General features: G+C 44.1%; 1 protein-coding gene across 1 annotated transcript in view; it reads left to right on the forward strand.

Moving 5' to 3' along the window:
* Positions 1-5987: 5987 nt before the first annotated feature.
* The window catches only part of REXO1 (RNA exonuclease 1 homolog), a 59314-nt gene continuing 41969 nt past the window's right edge, over positions 5988-23332 (forward strand). The window contains exons 1-2 of the mRNA XM_039515636.1: positions 5988-6116; positions 20315-22107. Coding sequence (XP_039371570.1) covers positions 6074-6116; positions 20315-22107 — 1836 coding nt within the window. The 5' untranslated portion in view covers positions 5988-6073. The remainder of the gene's footprint in view (positions 6117-20314; positions 22108-23332) is intronic.

The following is a 23332-nucleotide window of genomic DNA, read 5'->3' on the forward strand; positions in this document are numbered from 1 at the left end:
ACCCTTACTGAATGGGGGAGGCAACCTAGTGACAGGATGTGGAAAAAGCTGAAGTACTCAATGTTTTTTTTGCCTCAGTCTTCACAGACAAGATCAGCTCCCAGACCGCTGCACTGGGCAGCACAGTATGGGGAGGAGGGTGCCGAGGCAGTTGGCTGATGTGATTGCAGAGCCATTGTCCATTGTCTTTGAAAACTCATGGCGATGCGGGGAGGTCCCGGGCGATTGGAAAAAGGCAAATATAGTGCCCATAGTTTAAAAAAGGAAGAAAGAGACCCTGGGGAACTAAGGATCGGTCAGCCTCACGTCAGTCCCTGGCAAAATCATGAAGCAGATCCTCAAGGAATCTGTTTTGAAGCACTTGGAGGAGAGGAAGGTGATCAGGAACAGTCAGCATGGATTCACCAAGGGCAAGTCATGCCTGACCAACCTGATTGCCTTCTGTGATGAAATAACTGACTCTGTGGAAAGCAGTGGATGTGATATACTTTGACTTTAGCAAAGCTTTTGATACAGTCTCGCACAGTATTCTTGCCAGCAAGTTAAAGAAGTATGGATTGGATGAATGGACTATAAGGTGGATAGAAAGCTGGCTAGATCGTCGGGCTCAACGGGTAGTGATCAACGGCTCGATGTCTAGTTGGCAGCCGGTATCAAGTGGAGTGCCCCAGGGGCCGTTTTTGTTCAACATCTTTATTAATGATCTGGATGATGGGATGAATTGCACCCTCAGCAAGTTTGCTGATGACACTAAGATGGGGGGAGAGGTAGATATGCTGGAGGGTAGGAGTAGGGTCCAGAGTGATCTAGAAAAATTGGAGGATTGGGCCAAAAGAAACCTGATGAGGTTCAACAAGGACAAGTGCAGAGTCCTGCACTTAGGAAGGAAGAATCCCATGCACTGCTACAAGCTGGGGACCGACTAGCTAAGCGGCAGTTCTGCAGAAAAGGACCTGGGGATTAGTGTGGACGAGAAGCTGGATATGTGTCAACAGTGTGCCCTTGTTGCCAAGAAGGCTCACGGCATATTGGACTGCATTAGTAAGAGCATTGCCAGCAGATCATTCCCTCTATTTGGCACTGGTGAGGCCACATCTAGAGTATTGCATCTGGTTTTGGGCCCTCCACTAGAGAAGGGATGTGGACAAATTGGAAGGAGTCCAGCGGAGGGCAATGAAAATGATTAGGGGGCTGGGGCACATGACTTATGAGGAGAGGCTGAGGGAACTGGGCTTATTTAGTCTGCAAAAGAGAGGAGTGAGGAGGGATTTGATAGCAGCCTTCAGCTACCTGAAGGGGGGATCCAAAGAGGATGGAGCTCGGCTGTTCTCAGTGGTGGCAGATGACAGAACAAGAAGCAATGGTCTCAAGTTGCAGTGGGGGAGGTCTAGGTTGGCTATTAGGAAACACTATTTCACCAGGAGGGTGGTGAAGCACTGGGAATGGGTTACCTACGGAGGTGGTGGAATCTCCATCCATAGAGGTTTTTAAGGCCCGGCTTGACAAAGCCCTGGCTGGGATGATTTTGTTGGGATTGGTCTTGCTTTAAGCAGGGGGTTGGACCTCTTGAGGTCTCTTCCAACCCTAATCTTCTCTGATTCTATGATTTGGCCCAGTGAAAGGAAGTTTGAACTGGATGCTGAACTATATGAATAGTTGGAGTAGAAATATTAATTTCTATTTATTAACCATTAGGGTCCATTTGTGCAGTAATAGAAATAGTGCCTGGTTTGAGGGGAGTATCTCTAAAATATTGTCTGGAAGGTGGGTAAGTTACTGGGGGTGATGTGTAATAGACTTGAAATAGTATATCAGATATGCCTCTTGGGAGAAGGCATTGTGTGAAGGATTGAGCGCAGGATTGGGAATCAGGAAATCCTGCGTTCTAATCCTGACTTTGCCATTGACTAGCTGTGTGACCTTAAGTGAAATGATTTGCCCTAACTTTTCCATCTGTAAAATGAGGGCAATATCCACTTGGCACATTAGGGGGCGTGTGAGGATTAATGAATGTTTGTGAAGTGCTTTGAAAATGTAGGAAGCAAAGAACTGTCTTTTTCCCCAAAGCATTGCTTTCTATAGCTGTGGTTTGGGGGAACCCCCCCTCCCCGCAGCTATTTGTTCAGTTTTTCTGTTTTGTGAAAGTCTAGAGCTTGTGTGAGCTGAAAAGACATAAAGCATAACAAAGATTTTGCTTGTGAACATTTAACAAAGAAAACTAAACCTTATTTTCTACTTGACTTTTTTGATCAGGCCAAGACCATGCTCAGAAGACTGGTGCTCTCTTTCCTGGGTTCAAAACCAAGCTACAATCCAGCTATGGATTTCTAAGGTTCTCATCACCTATGCGATTCTGCTATCAGAGTAGGATTGAAAGAGCAGAAGTTTTAGCATCTAGCCTGGAAGCAGTTACATTAGAACAATACATATGGATAGTTACATTGTGTAGAACCACTGTATGGTAGTGGACCAGGCTAAGCCAAGAGAAAGTCTCTTTGCTAAACAAAGATCAAAAACCTGTGGTGGTTTCTTGTGCTGTGTGGATTATATATTTAGAATGCTTCCAAGGATTTTGCAAATTGTTTAGATAAAATATGCATCCTTGAGAATTCCTTTAAAGGAGGGAGTATAGTCTAGTGATTAAAGCTGCGGACAGTAGGAACCAGGGCTGTTGAGTTCTTTTCTTGACTTTGTCACTGTTGCACTGTGCCCTTCACTTCACGTCTGTTCCTCAGGTTCCTTATCTAAAACAAATACTTACCTCACGTGAAAGTTGAGGGTTAATTATAAAATGCCAGAGGCTTAGATTGTAGAAGTGCAGGGTAATAATAAAATACAGGAGATAATTTAAATATTTAAACAACTTGGCAGTCTCCCTTTAGGAGATGCTGCAGAACTTTCCATTTTGGCAAAGCCTTTCAGTCATCACAAGAATGACATAATAACCCCTCCTTCTGCCTGCCCCTTCTCCCTGAAACCCCCTCCCAAACACAAGAACAGACACCCAAAATTAATAGATCAACCAACCAAAAACCTAACCATACCCCAAGCAGAAATTTTAATAAAGCAAAAAGGGATTCATGAAGTTGCCTAGAAACTCTGCTGTTGCCAACCAGTTTTACATAGAAGGTTTGCAGTTGCTATGGTGATAGAAGCAGCATATTACCAAACTATACAAAATATTAAAGGATAAAACTATTAATAGAAATATTATTACTACATTTAAAGAATGTCCATGAAAATACATACACCATTTCCTGCAGTGTGTGTACTGGAAACTTTGTAGCATTTTGCTAAAGTAAAAACCAAGACGTTAAATTAACCTGGTTTTAGAGACCTAGCTCAGTGAAATGAAGAATTGGAAAGAGAGAAATAAATTTAAATCCTTTATTTTAATAATTGATGTGTTAGTAACACAAGTGAGAAATTTAAGACCCTTTACTTATATCTTTCAGTGGGATAGAGAGCAGGGAATTAGCTGCTGCTTGCATGGACAAGCTTGATGACACACCTTTGCATTTCTTTCCTATACATTTAAATTAAATACTTTTCTTAAACCTGTTATAAACTTTAGGAAAGAAGTGAGTGAAATGCACACATTTAAAAACAAACAGAAAAACTTGTATTCTTTGTGGAGGAAAAAACATGAATAGTGAGAAAATCCACAAAAGCATGCTGCGAAATGCAAAATATTTTCCTGATTCTGGAGACGCTTACATATGTGCTTAGCTTCACTTGTGTAAGTAGTCCCAAGCACATGCATAAATGTTTACAGGACTGAGGCCTCTGTTTTATCTGTCTGATCTCTCTGTTTTCTAATATATCACATATTGCAATGGAATCTGAATTAATACTCTGTGGGCTTATTACATTCAGTAATGTATTTTGGGAATGCCCTCTTTATTTTTCCTAGGAAACTTTTTTTTAGGTGCCATATGGAAAGGGAAATAGAATGAACAGAAATGGTAAACTTTTCTCTTGCAACAAACGTAGGCTGCGTCTTCACTACAAGCGAGGGGTGTGATTCATCTGCTTGTGGACACATACTCGCAGTAGCTCTCCTCAAGCCGTAATGAGTATAAATAGCAGTGTAGCCACAGTAGCACGTTTGGCAGCAGCAGAGGCATGGGCGCTGGTTTTAGGTGGGTTTGAACTTGGCACAGCTAAGCGTTGGTTCTGTTGCCCGTGCTGGTGCTGCTGCAGCTACGCTACTGTTTGTACTCCCACTACCATGTGGACACGAGCAGGGGAATCACACCCTTAGCTCGTAGTGTACATGTAGCTGTAGACTAGAGTTCAGATCAATTAAATGCAGGCTTTTATTGTGGATGTTCATACTTACGTGGATTCCAAGACTGGGTAGAATCTTTTGACAAGGCTCTCTAAAGACTAGAAAATCATGCTGGCTGGTAGCTCCAAAGGCTTAGTATCTGTCAGCATTCAAGAAAGTAGTTCAAAAATACTGTCAACTTAAGATAGGTGATGATTACAGCTGTGATTTGTGAAATGAAGACTGGAAAAACCACTTGACAGACCACTTGATAGCAAGGTCAAGAGCATGTCTTTTCATTTAATAAACTGATCTTAATATTGGTCTTCCAGTAGTCAGAGATTTCTTGTCATTTCATTATATTGCCAGACAGGGTAAATTATGTAGCAATGTTACATGGCAAAACAGTTGCGATTTCAACATGTTACTTGCCCCTTGGAATGTTTTATTCTTTTGTAATGTCTCTCACTTCCCCCTGAACGGGGAATGTCAAGGTACGGAGCTTTTAAAATACCTCACTTTTCAGAGTGGCTGCATGTAGTGCCCTCATTTGGTAAAGATGCAAAACAATTTCCATTCAAACTTCTGTTTTCACATGTTCATAGCTTCCTAAACTGTTTATTTTGGGGGGATGAAATCTTCCATGTTTGATCTCTGCTAGAATGTGAAACTTACTTGAAGCAAAATTTCTTCAGCTGGTACAGACATGATGCGGTCTGCAGTTCCTGGAAGCATTACTACTGTGCCACCTTTTGCAAACGTGCAATACGTGCCCCCCCAGGGAAGTCTCCACTGGTGGAGGCAGATCCCTGGCTCTCCCCACCCACTTGGGAGAGATTTGTCCTGCTGTCACAGCTAACCTCATGAAGTCCTTGTGCTTAGATTCATGCAAGGACCAGATTATGTGCAGCCTCTTCTCAGGGCTGTAGGGCTGTGGTGGAGAGGAAGGCTCATTGTGTGTTTTTCTCCCTCATACCTTCTCCCTTTTTACACTTGCATAAAACCAGGCACAATCCAGCTCTGATTGTTCTAAAGACTTTTTTTGGCAAATGTTCATTTGGAAGCATTTATTCAGTACTATCAGGGGTGTTATCCTAAATTTATTTTATGCATTGTAAAAGGTCCATTAATTAGCCTCCAGTCCTCCAAACACGTACATGCATCCCATAGCTTTACTTAGGCAACTAGTTCCATTAAACTGAATAGAACTGTGTTTACATTTTGTAATTTTGTTGTCAATTGAGACCTGCCTGTATGATGTTAAATGGACACACTTTCAGGTAATCTAAGCTCAGTAATTAGATTTTGTGCATGTTTTTTAACAAAAAGGCTTTTATAGATCCCTCTAATTAGAAATATTTTGCTTCATACTTAAATGGTTCCCGTGTAATTTTCACAGATCAAACCTTGCCACATTGCATTAATGCATGACAACCAAGAAGTGAAATTGACTAGTCAATTTTCAGTGTCTAAGCTGAGTGACATAAAAAGTAAGTAGAGTAAATATTGAAAATAAATTAGATTTTTAAAAATTCCGCTAGGTGATATTAATAACACTGATAAGGAAACCAGGGGGCTGGGCAGGAGGCGGGAGAAACTGTCGTAGAAATGATAATTTTGCTTTAGAGTAAATGAGGGTGAGGGCGGGACTTCAGCAAGTTACTATGTCCTGCCCTCCTGCCACAATTATCTTTGCGACCCAGAAGGTGCTGTCAGTACACTGGTCAGCAGCACATTGTGACATAAGCATTAGTTTAAGTGCCTTGACTATACAAAATAGATATTAAAATCCTCAAGCAAAACATGAACAAATATCTTCATTATTTATTAACCGTGGAGAAATCAGGTAATTCTTTGACATTTTTATTATTGTATATTTGGAGTTGGCTTGTGATTTGATGTGGATTTCAGTACATGAAGCAGTTATAGAGAAATGCTTTCTACGAGCAAACTTTTGTCTGTTGAAGTATTTTTGTGTATTAACATCATACTTCTATCACTCAGAATAGAATCACGTCTAAATAAATAACTACCCAAAACCTCAGTCCTGTTCTGGAGGTTATAGATATATAATATTTCCCATATTTTTTAAGATCTGACCCTTTTCTTAGAAACTAACTCATAGGTTCCATACTTAAAACCACTTGAAGAATGTTGTACTTACTAATTGTGGTATCTGGAAAGTTTGAGCTGCAGGTGTTTGAAAATTGTAAATCAGTTACGTTGTTCTAATATAGGCTTTGAGTCAGTGAAACATGTGGTGTCTTTTATACAGTTTGAGTTTTGTTTTTAGTCAGACTTTTTCATAGATACATTTTTAAAAAAATCAAGGTAACACTTTCAAGTTTGAAAACTGCTTTTTTAATATGTCAGTTAACTTTAGTTCTGCTCTTCTAGAAGTCTGAATAACTGACTTTCCACTGAAGTACTACATCTTTTTAATTAAGTGCTGCACAAAACATAGAAAATAAGGTTGTTTATGCCGTAAAGAGTTTAAAAAATAAAAAGCAGATACTGAGAGGAAAGGACATAATGAGAAACCCACAGGGAGGAATTGATTTTGAAGATTAAACAGAGAAAAAATTGTTGCTTCTGGTGGCTGTTGTGGCAAAAATGAACTTCTAGGAGATACTTGAATGAGAAGAGAGGATATCAGAATATTTAAAAGATCCTTATTTTGGTTCCTCTAATTGTAACGTACTAATAATTATTTGAAGTAGCTGCTTTAAGTTGACATGCCGTTTCTGTAGTGGGCTCTGAAAACTTTACAGGTGCTTTTGTTTTCTGGAATCGGAGAAAATTACTCTCAGTTCATGCTTTTTCAAAATAGTTTCTTTAAACTTTAGTTTTTTAATACTGGAGGGAAAATAATTGTTTTTAAGCCAGACTAATTGGAAGTCTTTAGATTTGCTTTTTAAGAATGTAAACCTATTTAAGATCCTGTCACAGGGCGTAAAAAAGTTACCAGACAACTGCTAGTCTGTCTGGTACGAAAGATTAGGGTAGGAAGGCCACTTTGATCTAAGGGCAAAAGTCCCAGTATTTACTTGTCTTCCCTTTGTGCACTCTTTTTCTGTTAAGTACACTAGCACTCTTCAAATATAGTTTTATATTTAAATGCTTTGTGATGTTCTATCCCAACTTTGAAAATTTCCTTCTTACTGTGAGTCTCCTCTTTGGAAAGATTTTTTTCCCGCCATAAAGCTTGACATTAATCTGGTGGGTTTTGTATACTTGTGTCATTCACATCACCACAGCTCAGGGACATTAATAACTGCTGCAATGGAAGGAGCATAAACTATTGTTTTGTATATGCCTGACAAACAATGGAAGCTGTCAGTTATTTTTGTATCTGTTATTTTGACCTCTTGCATCTTTTAGCAATAAAGATTTAGCTGACATTGAGGAGGTCTGTGTGAGGCAGCGTAGAATGCAGCAGCCTCTTTCACACCAGTATTATCTTTGAATGTGCCACGAGAGTAAAGCAAGCACTTGGTTAGATATGCCCTCTCGTGGGAAGCAAAAAGAGAACTGTCACGGAGATGTTCTTGGTAGAGACTGTTGCCCGTGCTCCCTTTGGTGGCTTCTTAGGCCTTATCTGCACTAGGAAAAAAGGTGGCTTTTTACCACGTGTTAGTGAACGTATGGTAAAATATAACGTTTATTTTGACCTGCTAACATGTTAAAACCCTGCCTTGTCCACAGTAAGTTAACTAAGATGGGAGGAGGAGATGCAAACTAAGCTTTTTCTAGTGTGGCTGCTGTGACACTGCACCCCATATTCTTCATAGTGATACTAGTATGATTAATTATATCATAATTATGTATTTTATTCAAGGTCAGGCATGTGAGGTGTCATTGGAAAGGTTATGGTTTGCTGAATATGATAGCCTATGTCTATGCAGGTATCATTTTTGTATCTGAAGTTATAAATATTGTCTGTGTATCTATTTCACATGTAGCTATTCCTGGGCAACGGCCACTAGGCAAAATGCTCTCACTCTAGATGGCTGGCTGGGAAGGGCCCATTCGGGTTAATGAGTCATTAGGAAGAAACAATAGGCCTTAGGAGAAGCTTAGCTCCCACCTGGTGAGCCTTCCTGTGAGTGCTCCAAACAGCCCATGGGGAATGGCTGTGGGACATGTGACCAGGTCACCTGGTGCTGGACTCCATCTTGGGATGTCAGTATTTTTCCACTACTGGCGTGGGAACCAAACTTTGAAACAAAGAGTCCCTGCCATTTGCAAAAGCTACATTAGGCAGGGGAGTGACATTATCTTGGTTGTCCACTCACTCCCCACCCAAGAAGACTCTTGGAAATACCTGAGGAACAAAGACTGAACTGGGGGAAGTGCTGGACTCAGGCTAATGGGATTTTTAGCCTGTGACTGGAACACCTGGGGATTCCAAGCTGTAAGCAAGTGTAGCTTCCCCCTTAAGAATCTGCAGCCTGCTTGTGTCACCACTTAGAGTGCGGATCTGCTCTTCATATCCAGTCTGTTTAGTATATTAAGCTTAGTTTGCATTTTTGTTTATCTGCTTTGATCTGTTTGCTATCCCTTATAATCACTTGAAATCTATCTTCTGTAGTTAATAAACTTGTTTTTGCTTTATCTAAAACCAGTGTGGGAATCATAACTCGGGGAGAAAGCTGTTGCATATTCCCTCTCCACATTGAGGGAGGGGGCGAATGTTATGAGCTTACGCTGTACTGTTCCTGGTGCAGCACAAGATAGTATAATTTTGGGTTTATACTCCAGAGGGGGTGTGTTCCTTAGGAACTGAGAAATGCCCTAGCTAAAACCTTCCCATGCAGGGGCTGGTTAAAGAACCTGTCTGCATGTACTGTAGCTGGGTGTGTCCCTACCTGTATGTATGCTGGTGAAAGTGCAGGCTGAAGCCTGGAAGGCTTGGCAGCTTGTCAATAGCAGTACTGTACAGTGAAGAAGGGAGCCCAGGCTGGTGGGTTAGGGGGCTCAGTTGTACCCCAGTTCCAGGTGGCACCCTGGGGGGAACCTGTCACAGATGCACCCTTGAAGCCTGAGTTTAAAGGGGGCGCTGCCACTTTGAAATCTACTCAGTTTAAAACATAAGTTAAATAAATGAGATACTGTGTCTGCCCAGACTCCCCTGCCAATGATTTTACAATTACACTTTGCCTTTTTAAAAAATAATTGTGTTTCTCTGTTTCCTGTTGCTGTGTGAAAGAGCCACACAAACAGGAGAAACTGCTTGTCTATACAGGAAAAAGTATGGAACTTACAATACACTAAGTGCTGTCAGATGGGCTAGGTAAGCAAACTTGAAAAAAAATATAGCGATATTTCTCTAATCTTTCACTTAGACACGTTCGGTGTTACTTATCAGAGGGGTAGCCGTGTTAGTCTGGATCTGTAAAAAGCAACAGAGTCCTGTAGCACCTTATAGACTAACAAATGTATTGGAGCATAAGCTTTCGTGGGTGAAAGTTATATATACACTCCTAGGTTGCCTTTAAACAAAGCATCTATTGATGCAGAATGATTCATTGTAAAATAAGCTTTTAAATCAAATAGGCGACATTGTACTGGCTGCATTATGTTTAATAAATAATGTCAGTCTTTGTTTAGTATCTTCATCTGTGTTGCAAAAACTAGAATGACCATTATACTGGAGAAGATGCTGCAGCCTTTTGCTCCTAGCCTAAATGAAGCTATTTGAATAACATTGCCATTGCAGAATTGGCATCCCCCCTAACCCTCCTCCCCCCCCCCCAAACCAACAACACCATCATTACTACAACTAAAGGGAAAAAAAACCCCTAACTTTCTGTGGAAGCCTGTTCCATATTTTCTATTCTTCTTGTCCAGAAAAGCTGTTTGTTTTAAGCGGGATTCATTTCAGAGCACACTAGTTTCTTCTGGAATATATCTGAGTTTAGTACATTTTCTGGTTTTAGTGATAAGCATTTATATAGGGCTATAACATGGTTTTTAAAAGGAATGATTTTTTTTTCTGTTTTACTTTTGATGCACTGGAAGATGTATTTTAATATGTTCATTCTAAGATGTATTTATTAAAATAATTTGATTTTTTTTTAAAAAAGTGTCTTGATCATAATTAAACTAACAGTCAGACAGGGAGTTGCTATCTCAAGTTTGGTTGCTCTGTGATATTCCTGGGAGGAATCTCTCTTTGTCTCATCAAAAAAGAGAAATTTCGTTAAGTAATACCTTTAATCTGCCAATTTTGTTTTAACAGAATTATCATAGGGTTATTGTATAGCTGAAATAGCAGAAACGAGATAACTGCAAAATAAGTTATCTTTCTTAACTATAAAGATTTTTCTTAAATGTTTTATGTACTGAACTGAAAGTAACAAATACAAAAGCAAATGAAGATTTTTTTTTTCTTTTTGCATTTAATACAATGTCCAAGATTTTTAAGCATCTAAAGTTAGGTTCCATATTAAGTCTACAGTATGGTGCTTAAATAAGGGCTTGTCTACATTACCCGCTGGATCGACAGGCAGCGATCGACCCAGTGGGAGTCGATTTATCGCATCTAGTCTAGACACGATAAATCGATCGCTGAGCACACCCGTCGGCTCCGGTACTCCACTGGAGTGAGAATTGGAGGTGGAGTCGACGGAGTAGCGTCAGCTGTTGACTTACCACAATGAAGACACCAGAGTAAGTAGATCTAAGTATGTCGACTTCAGCTACGTTATTCATGTAGCTAAAGTTGAGTAACTTAGATTGATTTCCCCCTCCCCCCGGTTTAGACCAGCCCTTAGTGGCCTGACTTGAGGCAGCTTATTTAGTTTGCCTTACTCTAGACATTCACTCTTAATGCACTAGAAATACAAGCAAAGATTTTTTTATCTGCAAACACATCACGACTGAAGGTATCAGCCCTAATTACTATAGTGGAGCTCACTTAAGCAAGTGCCTTATATAGGACTAAAGCTGATCAGATACCACATTTTCTGTGTAATCCAATCAAACCATCCACCAACACACAAAAGAGCTCTTTTAAGAGGAAATCTCACAAGACCCTTGATATTTTCAGGGTTTATTCTCTAGCTCACAAAGATCGTTCCAGTAAAGTAAAATGTGTAAAAAAAAATAAAATAAACTGATTTGTACATTAGAGTATCACAATACAAACTGCATTCGTCGAAAACCTGGTCGACATGTAGATTTTTGTACTGGTGTAACTGTTTCAGTTAAAGGGGTGGTTTTTACTTATACAGTCCTGATGTGGATGAGTTATCCTGGCATAAAGCTGCCTTATGCCAGTCTAGCTTAGGGCATGGCTACACTTGTGAGTTAGAGCACATTAAAGCAGCCCCGGGCACCCTAACTCACGACGCGTCCACACTGGCAAGGCACGTGGAGTGCCTGGATTCCATGGCTGGAGCGCTCCTGGTAATCCACCTAGACGAGAAGCATAACGCTTGCTGTGCCCCGGGTAGTGCACCGAGGCACCAGTGTGGATACCCTGTCTATTAATGCACTCTGATCGGCCTCCAGAAGTGTCCCACAATGCCTGTGCTAGCCACTCTGGTCATCACTTTGAACTCTACTGCCCTGCCCTCAGGTGACCAACCGTCAGATCTGCCCTTTAAATTCTCTGGGAATTTTGAAAATCCCCTTCCTGTTTGCTCAGCAAGGTGTGGAGTGGTCTCAGCGAATCTTTCCAGGTGACCATGCCTCCACGCGCCAGACGATCCCCAGTATGGAGCAATGGCGAGGTGCTGGACCTCATCAGTGTTTGGGGGGAGGAAGCTGTCCAGTCCCAGCTGCGCTCCAGCCATAGGAATTACAGTACCGTTGGGCAGATATCAAGGGACATGATGGAAAGGGGCCATGATCGGGACGCACTCTGTTTCAGGTTTAAAGTGAAGGAGCTGCGGAATGCCTACTGCAAAGCCAGCGAGGCAAACGGCCGCTCGGGTGCTCCCCCCGCGACCTGCCGATTCTACAAAGAGCTGGATGCGATACTTGGGGGTGACCCCACCTCCACTTGGAGGACCACCATGCACACTTCAGAGCCCAGTTCAACAAGGCAGAAGGAGGAGGAGGAAAGCGGGAGTGAGGGTGCTGAGGAGGAGGGAGACAGCCCGGCATCCCTAAATGCATGCAGCCAGGAGCCGTTCTCAAGCCAGGAGGAAGGTAGCCAGTCGCAGTGGATGGTGCGTGGGGAAGGACAAACACCAGAGGTGGTGTCTGGTAAGCGGCTTTTATTTTGGGAAGGAAGTCGCTCGGTGTGGGCTCTTGGGGTGAGGAGGATTAGGGCTGCATGCGTGCCTAGATGCGGAATAGGGCGTTGATGTGCTCTCTCACATTGTGGTAATCGGCCTCACTGATCTCTTCAAAGGACTCATGCAGAAGCTGGGCAATGCGCTTGCGCAAGGTCCTTGGCAGAGCTACTGTGGTCCTTGTCCCAGTCAGGCTAACAGTCTGCATCACTGTGCCATGAGGGGCGGGGGGACCATTGCTGCACACAGGCAAGCTGCATATGGGCCAGGGCGGAAGCCGCATTGTAGTGGAAGATTCACCCTTGCTTCCCAGGTCACCCTCAGCAGCGAGATATCTTCCAGGACAAACTCCTGTGGAAAATGTGAGGACAGTGTTCAGTATAGGGGCCCCCTGCAGCTGTTAGCTCTCCCCAAGGTACAGAAACCCAGAGGACAGTACGGCTGTGAAACAATCAGTCCCCCTTGCCCCTGTGCTTACCATTTTGGGGCTCTTGTGGGTTATGTGCGCTCGCTTTAGGATGGACAAATTCTCTTATTGTGTAGACTGTGCTTGTCTTTAAGTACAGGTGAATCATTGCTCTGTCTGGTGTGAACAATGCTGCTTCTGTTAAGTGTTGCATTTTGGCTTTACAGATGCAACCTTGAGATCTCAGCCGTCCGTGTTATCACCGGCCGAAAGACTCCAAAGAATTAGGAAGAGACCACGTAGAAGCAAAGAGGAAATGCTGCATGAAGTAATGCAGCAGTCACGTAATGAAAATAAAGCACAGGAGTGGCGGGAGAGTAAAAGGAGGGTCTGCCAGCAGAATGTGGATTGCCGGCACCAAAGCAAGGAGCGGCTGCTAAGCATTATGGAGCGCCAAGTGGACTCGATACAGGCACTTGTAGCAATGTAGGCGGAGCACTACCACTCCCCCTCCCCCCGGCAGCCCTTGTCCCAAAACTCTTTCCCTTGTGCCCCCATGTCACCTCCAACCCACTTTCCCCCACATCCGGGTTCTTATCACCACCAGCTGCCTCCAACACCTGTAGCTTCACCACCCAGCCCTGCAAACTATCACCCTTACCCACAGCACTCAACCCCCATCACCATGCAGTACAGCCAGCCTGAAGTGCAGCACTCATTGCACAGCACTCCAGACAGGAAGGCTGAGTATGATAACAGGACATACGCAAATCTGTGATTGTATCGTTCCCCACCCCACCCCCTTGCCCTTTCTGTTTCCCAAGCAATTGTGTTTCTTTTCAATAAATTAATTTTTTGGCTTTGAAAACATTCTTTATTATCGCATAAAGTAAGATACCTTAGCTCAGGAGAGCAACAGGCACTGCAAGTCAGCGGAGCAAACAGAGATTCCTACTAACATTGGAACCACTGCACTTCACTCCCGTGCAGAGCACCAGACATTACTGGTGGCTTTCTGCCTCAAATTGCTCCCTCAAGGCATCCCTAATCCTTGCAGCTGCGCTGGGCCCCTCTAATAACACTGCTCTCTGGCTGTTCAAATTCAGCCTCCACGTGTTGAACCTCCGAGTTCCATCCCTGAGTGAAGCTTTCACCCTTTCCTTCGCAAATGTTATGGAGGGAACAGCACGCGGATATAACCGTGGGGATGTTGTCATTGGTCAGGTCCAGCTTCCCATACAGAGAGCGCCCGCGGCCCTTTAAATGGCCAAAAGCACACTCCATAGTCATTCTGCACTGGCTCAGCCTATTGTTGAACTGCTCCTTGCTGCTGTCAAGTCTCCCTGTGTAGGGTTTCATGAGCCACGGCATTAAAGGGTAAGCGGGATCTCCAAGGATCACAATGGGCATTTTGACTTCCCCTACGGTGATCTTCTGGTCTGGGAAGAAAGTCCCGGCCTGCAGCTTCCTAAACAGGCCAGTGTTCCAAAAGATGCTTGCGTCATGCACTTTTCTGGGTCAGCCTGTGTTAATGTCAATTAAATGCCCACGGTGATCCACAAGTGCCTGGAGAACCATAGAGAAATACCCCTTCTGATTAACGTACTCGGAGGCTAGGTGTGCTGGTGTCAGAATTGGAATATGCGTCCCATCTATCACCCCTCCACAGTTAGGGAAATCCATTTGTGAAAGCCAGCCACAATGTCATGCACGTTACCCAGAGTCACGGTTCATCTGAGCAGGATGCGATTAATGGCCCTGCAAACTTGCATCAACACGATTCCTACGGTCGACTTTCCCATTCCAAACTGGTTAGTGACCGATCAGTAGCTGTCTGGAGTTGCCAGCTTCTAGATTGCAGTAGCAATCCGCTTCTCCACTGTCAGGGCAGCTCTCAATCTCGTGTCCTTGGGCCGTAGGGTGGGGGCGAGCTCCTCACACAGTCCCATGAAAGTGGCTTTTCTCATCTGAAAGTTCTGCAGCCACTGCTCATCATCCCAGGCTTGCATGACGATGTGATCCCACCACTGAGCGCTTGTTTCCCGAGCCCAAAAGCGGCGTTCCATTGCGGTGAGCATGTCCGTGAATGCCAGGCAATCTCGTGTCATATGCGTTATGCGAGTGTACATCGTCAGACTCCTCACTGTCACTTTGGATCTTAAGGAGTAACTCGACTGCTATTCGTGACGTGCTGGCGAGGCCCATCAGCATATTCCTCAGCAGTTCGGGCTACATTCCCGCAGACCAAAAGGGAAGACAGAGCGTGCAGCAGAAAAAAGTTGAAAGATGGCGCCAAATGTGGACGGAAGCACAGGGATTGCTGGGATGTGAACCGATGCATCAGGGGGTGTTGGGATAGGACCCAGAATGCCCCGCCCTCTTCCCACAAGCCACAGCGCCAGAATGGGAAGAGGTGATCTATGGGATAGCTGCTCATAATGCACCGCTCCCAGTGTTGCTGCAAGTGCCACAAATGTGGTCACGCCAGAGTGCTGTCAGCTGTCAGTGTGACCACACGGCAGCGTGTTCCCTGCTGCGCTCTCCGAGGGCTGGTTTAACTCACAGCGCTCTACATCTGCAGGCGTAGCCATGCCCCAAGTCTCTTCCCAGTTTTTTCTCTTTAGACTGTGGCCTGGTCTACACTTAAAACGTATACTGGCATCAGGGGCGTGAACCGTGCCACTCCCCACCCGCCACGCAACATAGCTATGCTGACCAAACCCCCAATGTAGATGCAGCTAACATCGTTTGGGGAAGTGGTGTTCTCTGCTGGCAGAAAAACTCCTTGTGTTGGTGTACGCTGCATCTCCACTAGGGGGCTATGCCGACACAGCTAGGCCAACATTAGCTATGCTGGCATAGGCTCTGTAGTGTGGACAGAGCCTGAGAATTTGGTCTCTGTCTATCTTTGGTTTTATGTACTACCTCTCTCTGAGGTGTCTTCTGCTTTGGAGAAGGGGACACTCAGGCCTCATCTACACAGAAAAGCTACATCAGCTTAGCTGCGTCTATCGGGGTGTACACAGCACTAGTTCGATGGCGGAGTTGTTTTGCTGACCTAGCTACGACTTCTCGGGGAGGGGAGAACCCCTCCCGTTGCTGTAGTGAGTGTCTACACTGAAGTGCTACAGTGCTGCCGCTGTCGCATAAAGTATAGTCTTAGCGTGAGACTCTCCATAATCACCTTTTAAAATCCCCATAGGGCTCACTCAGCCCTTCCTTCTCCCGAGGAAGATAAATTGAGTTCAGTTCACGTGGTGTAGCTGTCTTCTCAGTTACGTATTAAACACAGAAGTTCTGTCCACCATGTGTGGACGTGAAAGATTTTACGGCTGGTAGATTGCCACCCTTACCCAAAGCTGGCTGCGTTGCAGAAGTGCTGCCTCTATTTGGTTTGCAAAGCACTTTGGGATCTTTCAGGGGGGAGGATGCTATGTAAATGTAAAATAATACTCATTCTTTCAAAGTAATGCCTTGCGTTCCTAATGCTGAAGACAGTTTGAGCTGTCACTTGGATCGTAGTGACATACCGCCTTTGCCCACACAGTCCCTGCGCTTTCAGACTAATTATTTTGTAAAAAGCTTTGAGAGACTTGGAGTGTGAAAGGCATTTCATAAAACTCGTCTCTCTATTCCACCCACTCGTGGGCTCATTCTGTAAGGTGCTAAGCACCCTCAGTTCTTACTTTCAGTGGGAGATAAGGGAGCTCAGCACCTTTCAGAGGAAGCACACAACCTTGTATGGTTAGGCTTGTAAGCGTTTGAGGAAGAGATGGAAATTGCCCATATCAAAAATTATTATTTTTTTTGATTCTGTGATTCCTTTGCATCACTATTAGGGCCCTGATTTTCACCTCCTTTATGTACCCACCCGTGAGAGCCAGCTTTGTTACTGTCCCTCTGGTGAAGGAGAAGAGGACAGGGCTGCTTTAGAATAAGAGCATCCAGGTTTCACAAGAGAAGCCACAGTGGCGATTTGTCAGCAGCCAGAGGGCTGCACCCAATTTGCGTAACTTACCTGCAGCTTCAAGTAGTCTGTAAAATTGACTGTGTTTTTTATTTATAGTAGCAAGTTCATCACAGCTAAAATTGTGAAGCTGTGTGCCAAATGTAGTATGCCGAACCTGCCACTGAAAAGTGTGCCAAATTTGGATCCCCTGGTTTTGAAGGGGGACGGGGAGGGGAAGAGCACCTATGGATTTGCCAATGCTGCCTATGTGAAAGATATAAAACCTCATCTTTCCACAGGGGATGGGATAGGCCTGTGGGAGTGGCTGGAGAGGAATGTGTGTTCCTGTCATTGAAGATCTGGCACCGAGGAGAGGCGTAGGTGTTTGACAACCATCTGTGTGTCTTCCTCTGTCCTCTGGGTTGCTCCTCCTTCCTCTGCTAGAGCAACCCCGTCCACTGGCTGACCTGTCATTTTGGAAATGTATTGTGTTGCAAAGGTTACTCCTGTTGCCATGTTTTCATAGGGTGGAACTGCACTTTCCAAAAGGAAGTGCTGTGCAGGACAGTCAGAAGTAACAATACGACGTTGCCAAAATCCATTCAGTTTCTAAGGTGCACAGTAGTAAATGCCATCCCTTTTCCACGCTGCCTGAGAAGCAATGTCACATTTGCACATGCTGTGAGCAATATGACTAACTTGGCAATAGCCAGCAGAAAACGTGTATAACAGGACTTTGGAAACAGATTATTACAGGGGTGGGCAAACTATGGCCTGGGGGGATGCATCCAGCCCTTCAGACATTTAATCCGGCCCTTCAGCTCCCGCTGGGGAGCAGGGTCTGGGGCTTGCTCCAGTCGGGGAGCGGGGTCGGGGGCTTGCCCTGCTCCTTGTGTACTGTAGCTCCGCGCAGCTCCCGGAATCAGCGGCATGACCCCCCTCCGGCTCCTACAAGGGGCTTGCCACGCTGCCCTTGCCCCAAGTGCCATCCCTGCAGCTCCCATTGGGGCAATGTGTGCAGAGCTGCCTGGCTGTGCCTCTACGTAGGAGCCGGAGTGGGGACATGCCGCTGCTTCTGGGAGCCGCTTGAGGTAAGCACTACCTGGAGCCTGTACCCCGACCTCCTCCTCCCACGCCCCAACCCCCTGTCCCTCCTGCCCTCCGAATCCCTTGATCCCAGCCTGGAGCACCCTCCTGCACCCCAAACTCTCATCCCCACCCCAGAGCCAGCACCCCCAGTCAGAGCCCTCCCCCCACACCCCAACCGCCTGCCCCAGCCTGGAGCCCCCCCCCCCCCCCACTCTGAACTCCTCATTTCTGGACCCACCACAGAGCCTGCACCCCCCCATCCGGAGCCCTCGCCCCCTGCTGTACTCCAACCCCTAATTTCGTGAGCATTCATGGCCCTCCATACAATTTCTATACCCAGATGTGGCCCTTGGGCCAAAAAGTTTGCCCACCCCGGATTAATAGCGTGAGAGTAGCTGACAAATTTTGATCTTTCAAAGAGTTCATTACCTAGGATTTGCCTCCATCCTATGCTAGGGATTAAAAAAAGATGATTTATCCCGGGAGTGGAAAGCATAATTGCCCTGTTCTGTACACTCCCCTGAAACTCTGGTGTGGTATGGTATCGGATACAGGATACTGGGCAAGATGGAGCATGGTCTTATAATTGGCCATAAACAATAAATCCCATGAAAGAAGTTTCTGTCTCTTTTAGTTTTGAGTCAGTTGACAAGATTAAAACCTAAGTTAAGTCTTCGCATTCATGCATTTTCAGTTTTTGCCGTTTGTTTTAATGGACTGCCTTGAGTAGCCCTTGTTCAGGAAGCAACGTGAAAAACCATCTTGTTTTTCATTTCTGCAGAGCCCTGAGCTCTAGCCATGTTCTGCACAAAAGCTTAGCCAGTGGTTTCTTAATGTGACCAAACTCATTATTTTTATTGATTTATTTTTAAAATACATCCTGCTTTTGGTATAAAGTAGTAAGTTTTTCTTAAGTTAATGTCGTGGGTTCAGCAGAATCATTTTGATTGAGATCTTGGTTCTTTTTTTAGAAACGTATGGGGATGAACAGGCCAGTTTAGTAGCACTTAGTGGCCCTGAATCATGATTGTTATCATGAACTTCTGTTAATTACAGAGGAGAAAATTATCTTTCTCTGTGCCTGGTACTTAGCAAGGGAGCAAGTTGCTTGCTGACTACATAATTGCCACAAGATTATGTACACTGGTTAGAATACGGGTGCCTTGTGATCAGATTAGACATCAGGCTGTGCTTTACTGATTTTCTTTGACTTTCATGTCTCAGCTGAAAGTTGCTATCTCCTACTTGGATAAATAGATGTAAAATTTTCAAGTGATGTGCAAACTACTTATACAGCAAGAGTAAAAATGCATTCACCAAAAAATCTCCCCAGCAATTCTTTCGTCTCTATTTCTATGTAAAAGATAAAATGGAGTGGTAGGATGTCGCTGCAATTAGTCTAAATGCCAAGGTGGATTGTGCAGAGTCCGCATGCTCCAAGATTCTCACACAGTTTTAATGTTATAATTATCTGAGGAAATTGCAACATCTGAAAAGAGATTTGTGGAAAGACAAATGTCAAACATTTCTGGTTATCTTTTAAATTTTGTGAGAGTACTTAATACACCTGTCTTAATATCCTTGCTCCATGAAATTGAAGTGTAGTTTTACCTTTCTAAAGGACCCGTTAATAGTGGTACTTTGTTCCATTTCAGTGACTTCTGTGTCACATTTGCTCAGTTTATCAGCCAGGGTAAGGTTTTCTCCCTCCCAGTCACAAACCTCAGTGGACTACAAGTGAAATTGGATATGTTTGATGCTTCAGACACTGGCATCATCGGTAAAAAAAAATTAAAACTTGGTTGGCAATTTTTGTCTCAATAAAATACAGTTCTTGTGCAACCATGTTCACTCTGCAGTGCTTACAGTAATAAAAATAATTTAAAAACTCATTAAATTAAGTAGATAGGACACGGAGAAATAGAAGGAGCAAATATGTGCAGTAACAAGATAGTTTTAGTTATCATTTTGATGACAACTGAACTTTAAATTCACAAATGAAAATTTTACCTATAGAGCTTTTCAAAACCGTAGTAAGTAATAAAGGCATTGGATTCACAACGGTGCATTATTCATAGGCTTTAAGACCAGGAGGGACCATTGTGATCACCTAGCTTGACCTCCTGCTTCACACAAGCTGAAGAATGTTGAGCAGCTAGTGTGTCCCATTCCGCATGCAAGAGCATGCTTTTGGTTTGTTTTTTTGTTTGTTTGTTACATGTCTTTCCAATGCTGGGTTCTGATGATAGTGGAACTTCTCTTTTAGACTTTAACAGACATTTCATACATAATCAAGGATAATCTTACTTTAGAAAAATTGCTGGATCTAAGATACTTTTTTTTCCCTCCCCTTACAGAGCTTGGTTATGATCCATATAACCCTGAGCTTCCCAAGCCTTCGACCCAAATAGCGAATGGTGCTTTGGGTGACATTACAGTGTCAACCCCTAGCATTCTGCAGCTGGAGTTGGTCAACAAGGCCATTGAAGAGGTAAAATATGAAGTCGAGAGAGAGCAGAAAAAGTATGAGGAGCTATTGGAGACAACAAAGGAATACAGCACATCTGAGGCTAATTCGCTTATTTCCAAAACACCTGTGTCAGCTGCTGTGACAAAAACAGACTCTTTAGAATATAACCCAGGTAGCTATAACTTGAATAATAACACAGACTACAACCCTACGCCTTTGGCTGCTGCTAGTTCAAGTAAATACACCTTGGATACTTTTGATAATGCAAAATCCAAAGGTAGTTCATTGGAATACGTTCCCAAAGTTGTGGCTCAGCCTAAAAAATACAGTAGCATTGTCACGAACAATAAGTATGTGATTGATGACTCCAAGCCTTCTACGGACTTGGAATATGACCCTCTTTCAAATTACTCAGCAAGGCTTTTGAGCAAAGCCAGCACAAAGGAGCAGAAGGGGACCAAAAGGAGAAAGGTCTCTAGTCGTGGAGAATCTTATTCTCCTTCATGCAAAAAGCACTGTAATGTATCCAGTAACTACGGAACGTATGCCAAATTCTCTGACTCTGAAGAGGATGCTGACTTGGAATATCAGCCAACCTCTGTTGGCCGTTTACAATCTAAAGTCAGTTCTGAAAACGAATCAAGTGATGGGTTGTCCATCAAAGAAAAGAGCACCAAACTGGAAGATCTAAATTCCCGGGAGATGAAAGAAATGGCAGTGCAGTATGACATGGAAGATATTGAAAGTCCACGGAAAAATCTTGTCAAAGACTTGTCGGAGAAGAATACAAAATTGGCAAAGGCATCTTCTGGCAAGAATGATCAGGATGCTGAAGAGAGAGACAGCAAAGAGATTGCAAAAGACAAAATGAAAAAGAAAAAAACAGATGGAAGGAAGCCCCCTTGCCACAAAGAGATGGGCAAGAAGGAGAAAAGTAAAAACACAAAGAAAGAGAGTATAGTCAAGAAAGAAGAAAAATTAAAAATTAAAAATGGAGAAAAAAACTGTAAAGAGAAAAGTATCAAAGCAAAACCAGACGGGGATTCGAAGAAATCTGAAAAAGAGAAATTGGAAAAAGTGGCTAAGAAAGAGAAGTCTAAGTCCACCAGTTGTGCAGCCAGCTCAGGGAAAAGCAAGAATGAGGGGCCCTGTAAGGGAGCTAGCACAGAGAAGCTGGAAGGTAGCAAGAAGGACTCCATGCCAAAGGCAGCTGATCTGAAGAATGGCAAACAAGCCTCTAGTGATAAACACAAAGACAAAGGGGGCAAGACTTCTGCCTCCGATCGTCCAAAAAAGAAGGCAAACCCTGCGAAAGTGGGGAACTCAAAAGGCAAGTGTAAGCCAAAACAGCAGACGTTGAGCCATGTTGACCTGTTTGGAGATGAGAGTGGGGAGGAGGAGAAGGTGGGCCAATCTCTGGCTCCATTTCCAAACATGAGCTCAGACTCCGATGGAGATGATGGCTCCTATGGTTTTCAGAGTGATAATGAAGGGACAAAGACCATTCAGCGCTCCAAGCTGTGCAAGTCATCTTCATCCTCCTCAGCCTCTGATGACATTGATTATTCCGTCCTGGAGAAAGATTTGGATTATGACTCTGACCCCATGGAAGAGTGCCTCAGAATTTTTAACGAATCCACGGATGTGAAAACGGAAGACAAGGGAAGGCCACGGAAGCAGGTAATGCTCATTCTGAATTCAGCACTAGTCAGTCATTCCCCTGCCTCCAAATCTAGATGTTAAACCAACTGGCTTTAGAGTCATTATTCTATTTTTGTTACCCATCCCAAGGAGTTGCGGGGGAGGGGAGAGTGGGGATTTCCCCCCCCAAAGAGTTTAAATTGCTGTTCCATTTATAATTTTGACCAATGCTTGAAAGTATTTATGGCTTGAGTGTGCTATCTATTTCCATTTCCATCCCACCAGTAGTTAATTGGGTATCGGAAGTATTATCTAGTTACTATTTTTCGGTGTTTTGCTATACCAAACCAGAACTTTGGGAGATGGTTCCTTCCTGCCACAAGATGGACACAGCACTGGAATCTGAGGGCTGGTCTACACTGGGGGCGGGGGGGGGGAAATCGATCTAAGATACGCAACTTCAGCTATGCGAAGTCGAAGTATCTTAGTTCGACTTACCTGGTCCTCCTCACGGCAGCAAGTTGACTGCCATGGCTACCCCGTCGACTCTGCCTACTCCTCCTGCCGAGGTGGAGTACGGGCGTTGATTCGGGGATTGATTTATCGTATCTAGACGAGATGCAAGAAATCGATCCCTGATGGATCGATTACTACCCACCGATCCAGCGGTAGTGTAGACGTGGCCTGTGTTTTGACATCCATCAGTTTTGATGTGCCTCGCCCTAGCAGAATTGGCAGGTGTTTGGGTCTCCAGCAAGTGTAATGACAACCCCAGCTGTCTAGCTGGATACATCAAAAGTTTCAGAGAGAATTTCTGGGCCTTTCAGAGGTAACCCAGGCCAGCATCGTTGCTGTTAGCCAGGAGACCCCCACTCCTTCATGCAACAGGTTCCACTGAGTGCAGCATGACCAGAAACAGCAGGGCAATCTCTAAGGCAATAAGTTGATGGTGAAAGTAGGCTAGTGTGGCTGACGCTTACTGAATTGAGTGGAGGACTGAACGAAAAAAGAGCCCTCCTTAGTGAGGAGGCAACTGGCCAGGTAGGGATTTGGTGTGTAGGAAACCCAGGGACCTAGACAATTCAGCCAGGTAGCCTACTCCCTCCTATAGCATTTCCTAGCCCATAACCAATATTTAATTGGATATTGGGATATTCTCTAGTTCAGGGATTCTCAAACTTCATTGCACTGTGACCCCCTTCTGACAACAAAAATTACTACATGACCCCAGGGGGAGTGGGGCGGGCAAAGCTTGAGCACGCCC

This window comes from Mauremys reevesii, linkage group 26, assembly GCF_016161935.1.
Source record: "Mauremys reevesii isolate NIE-2019 linkage group 26, ASM1616193v1, whole genome shotgun sequence".
In the NCBI taxonomy this organism is placed as follows: Eukaryota; Metazoa; Chordata; order Testudines; family Geoemydidae; genus Mauremys; species Mauremys reevesii.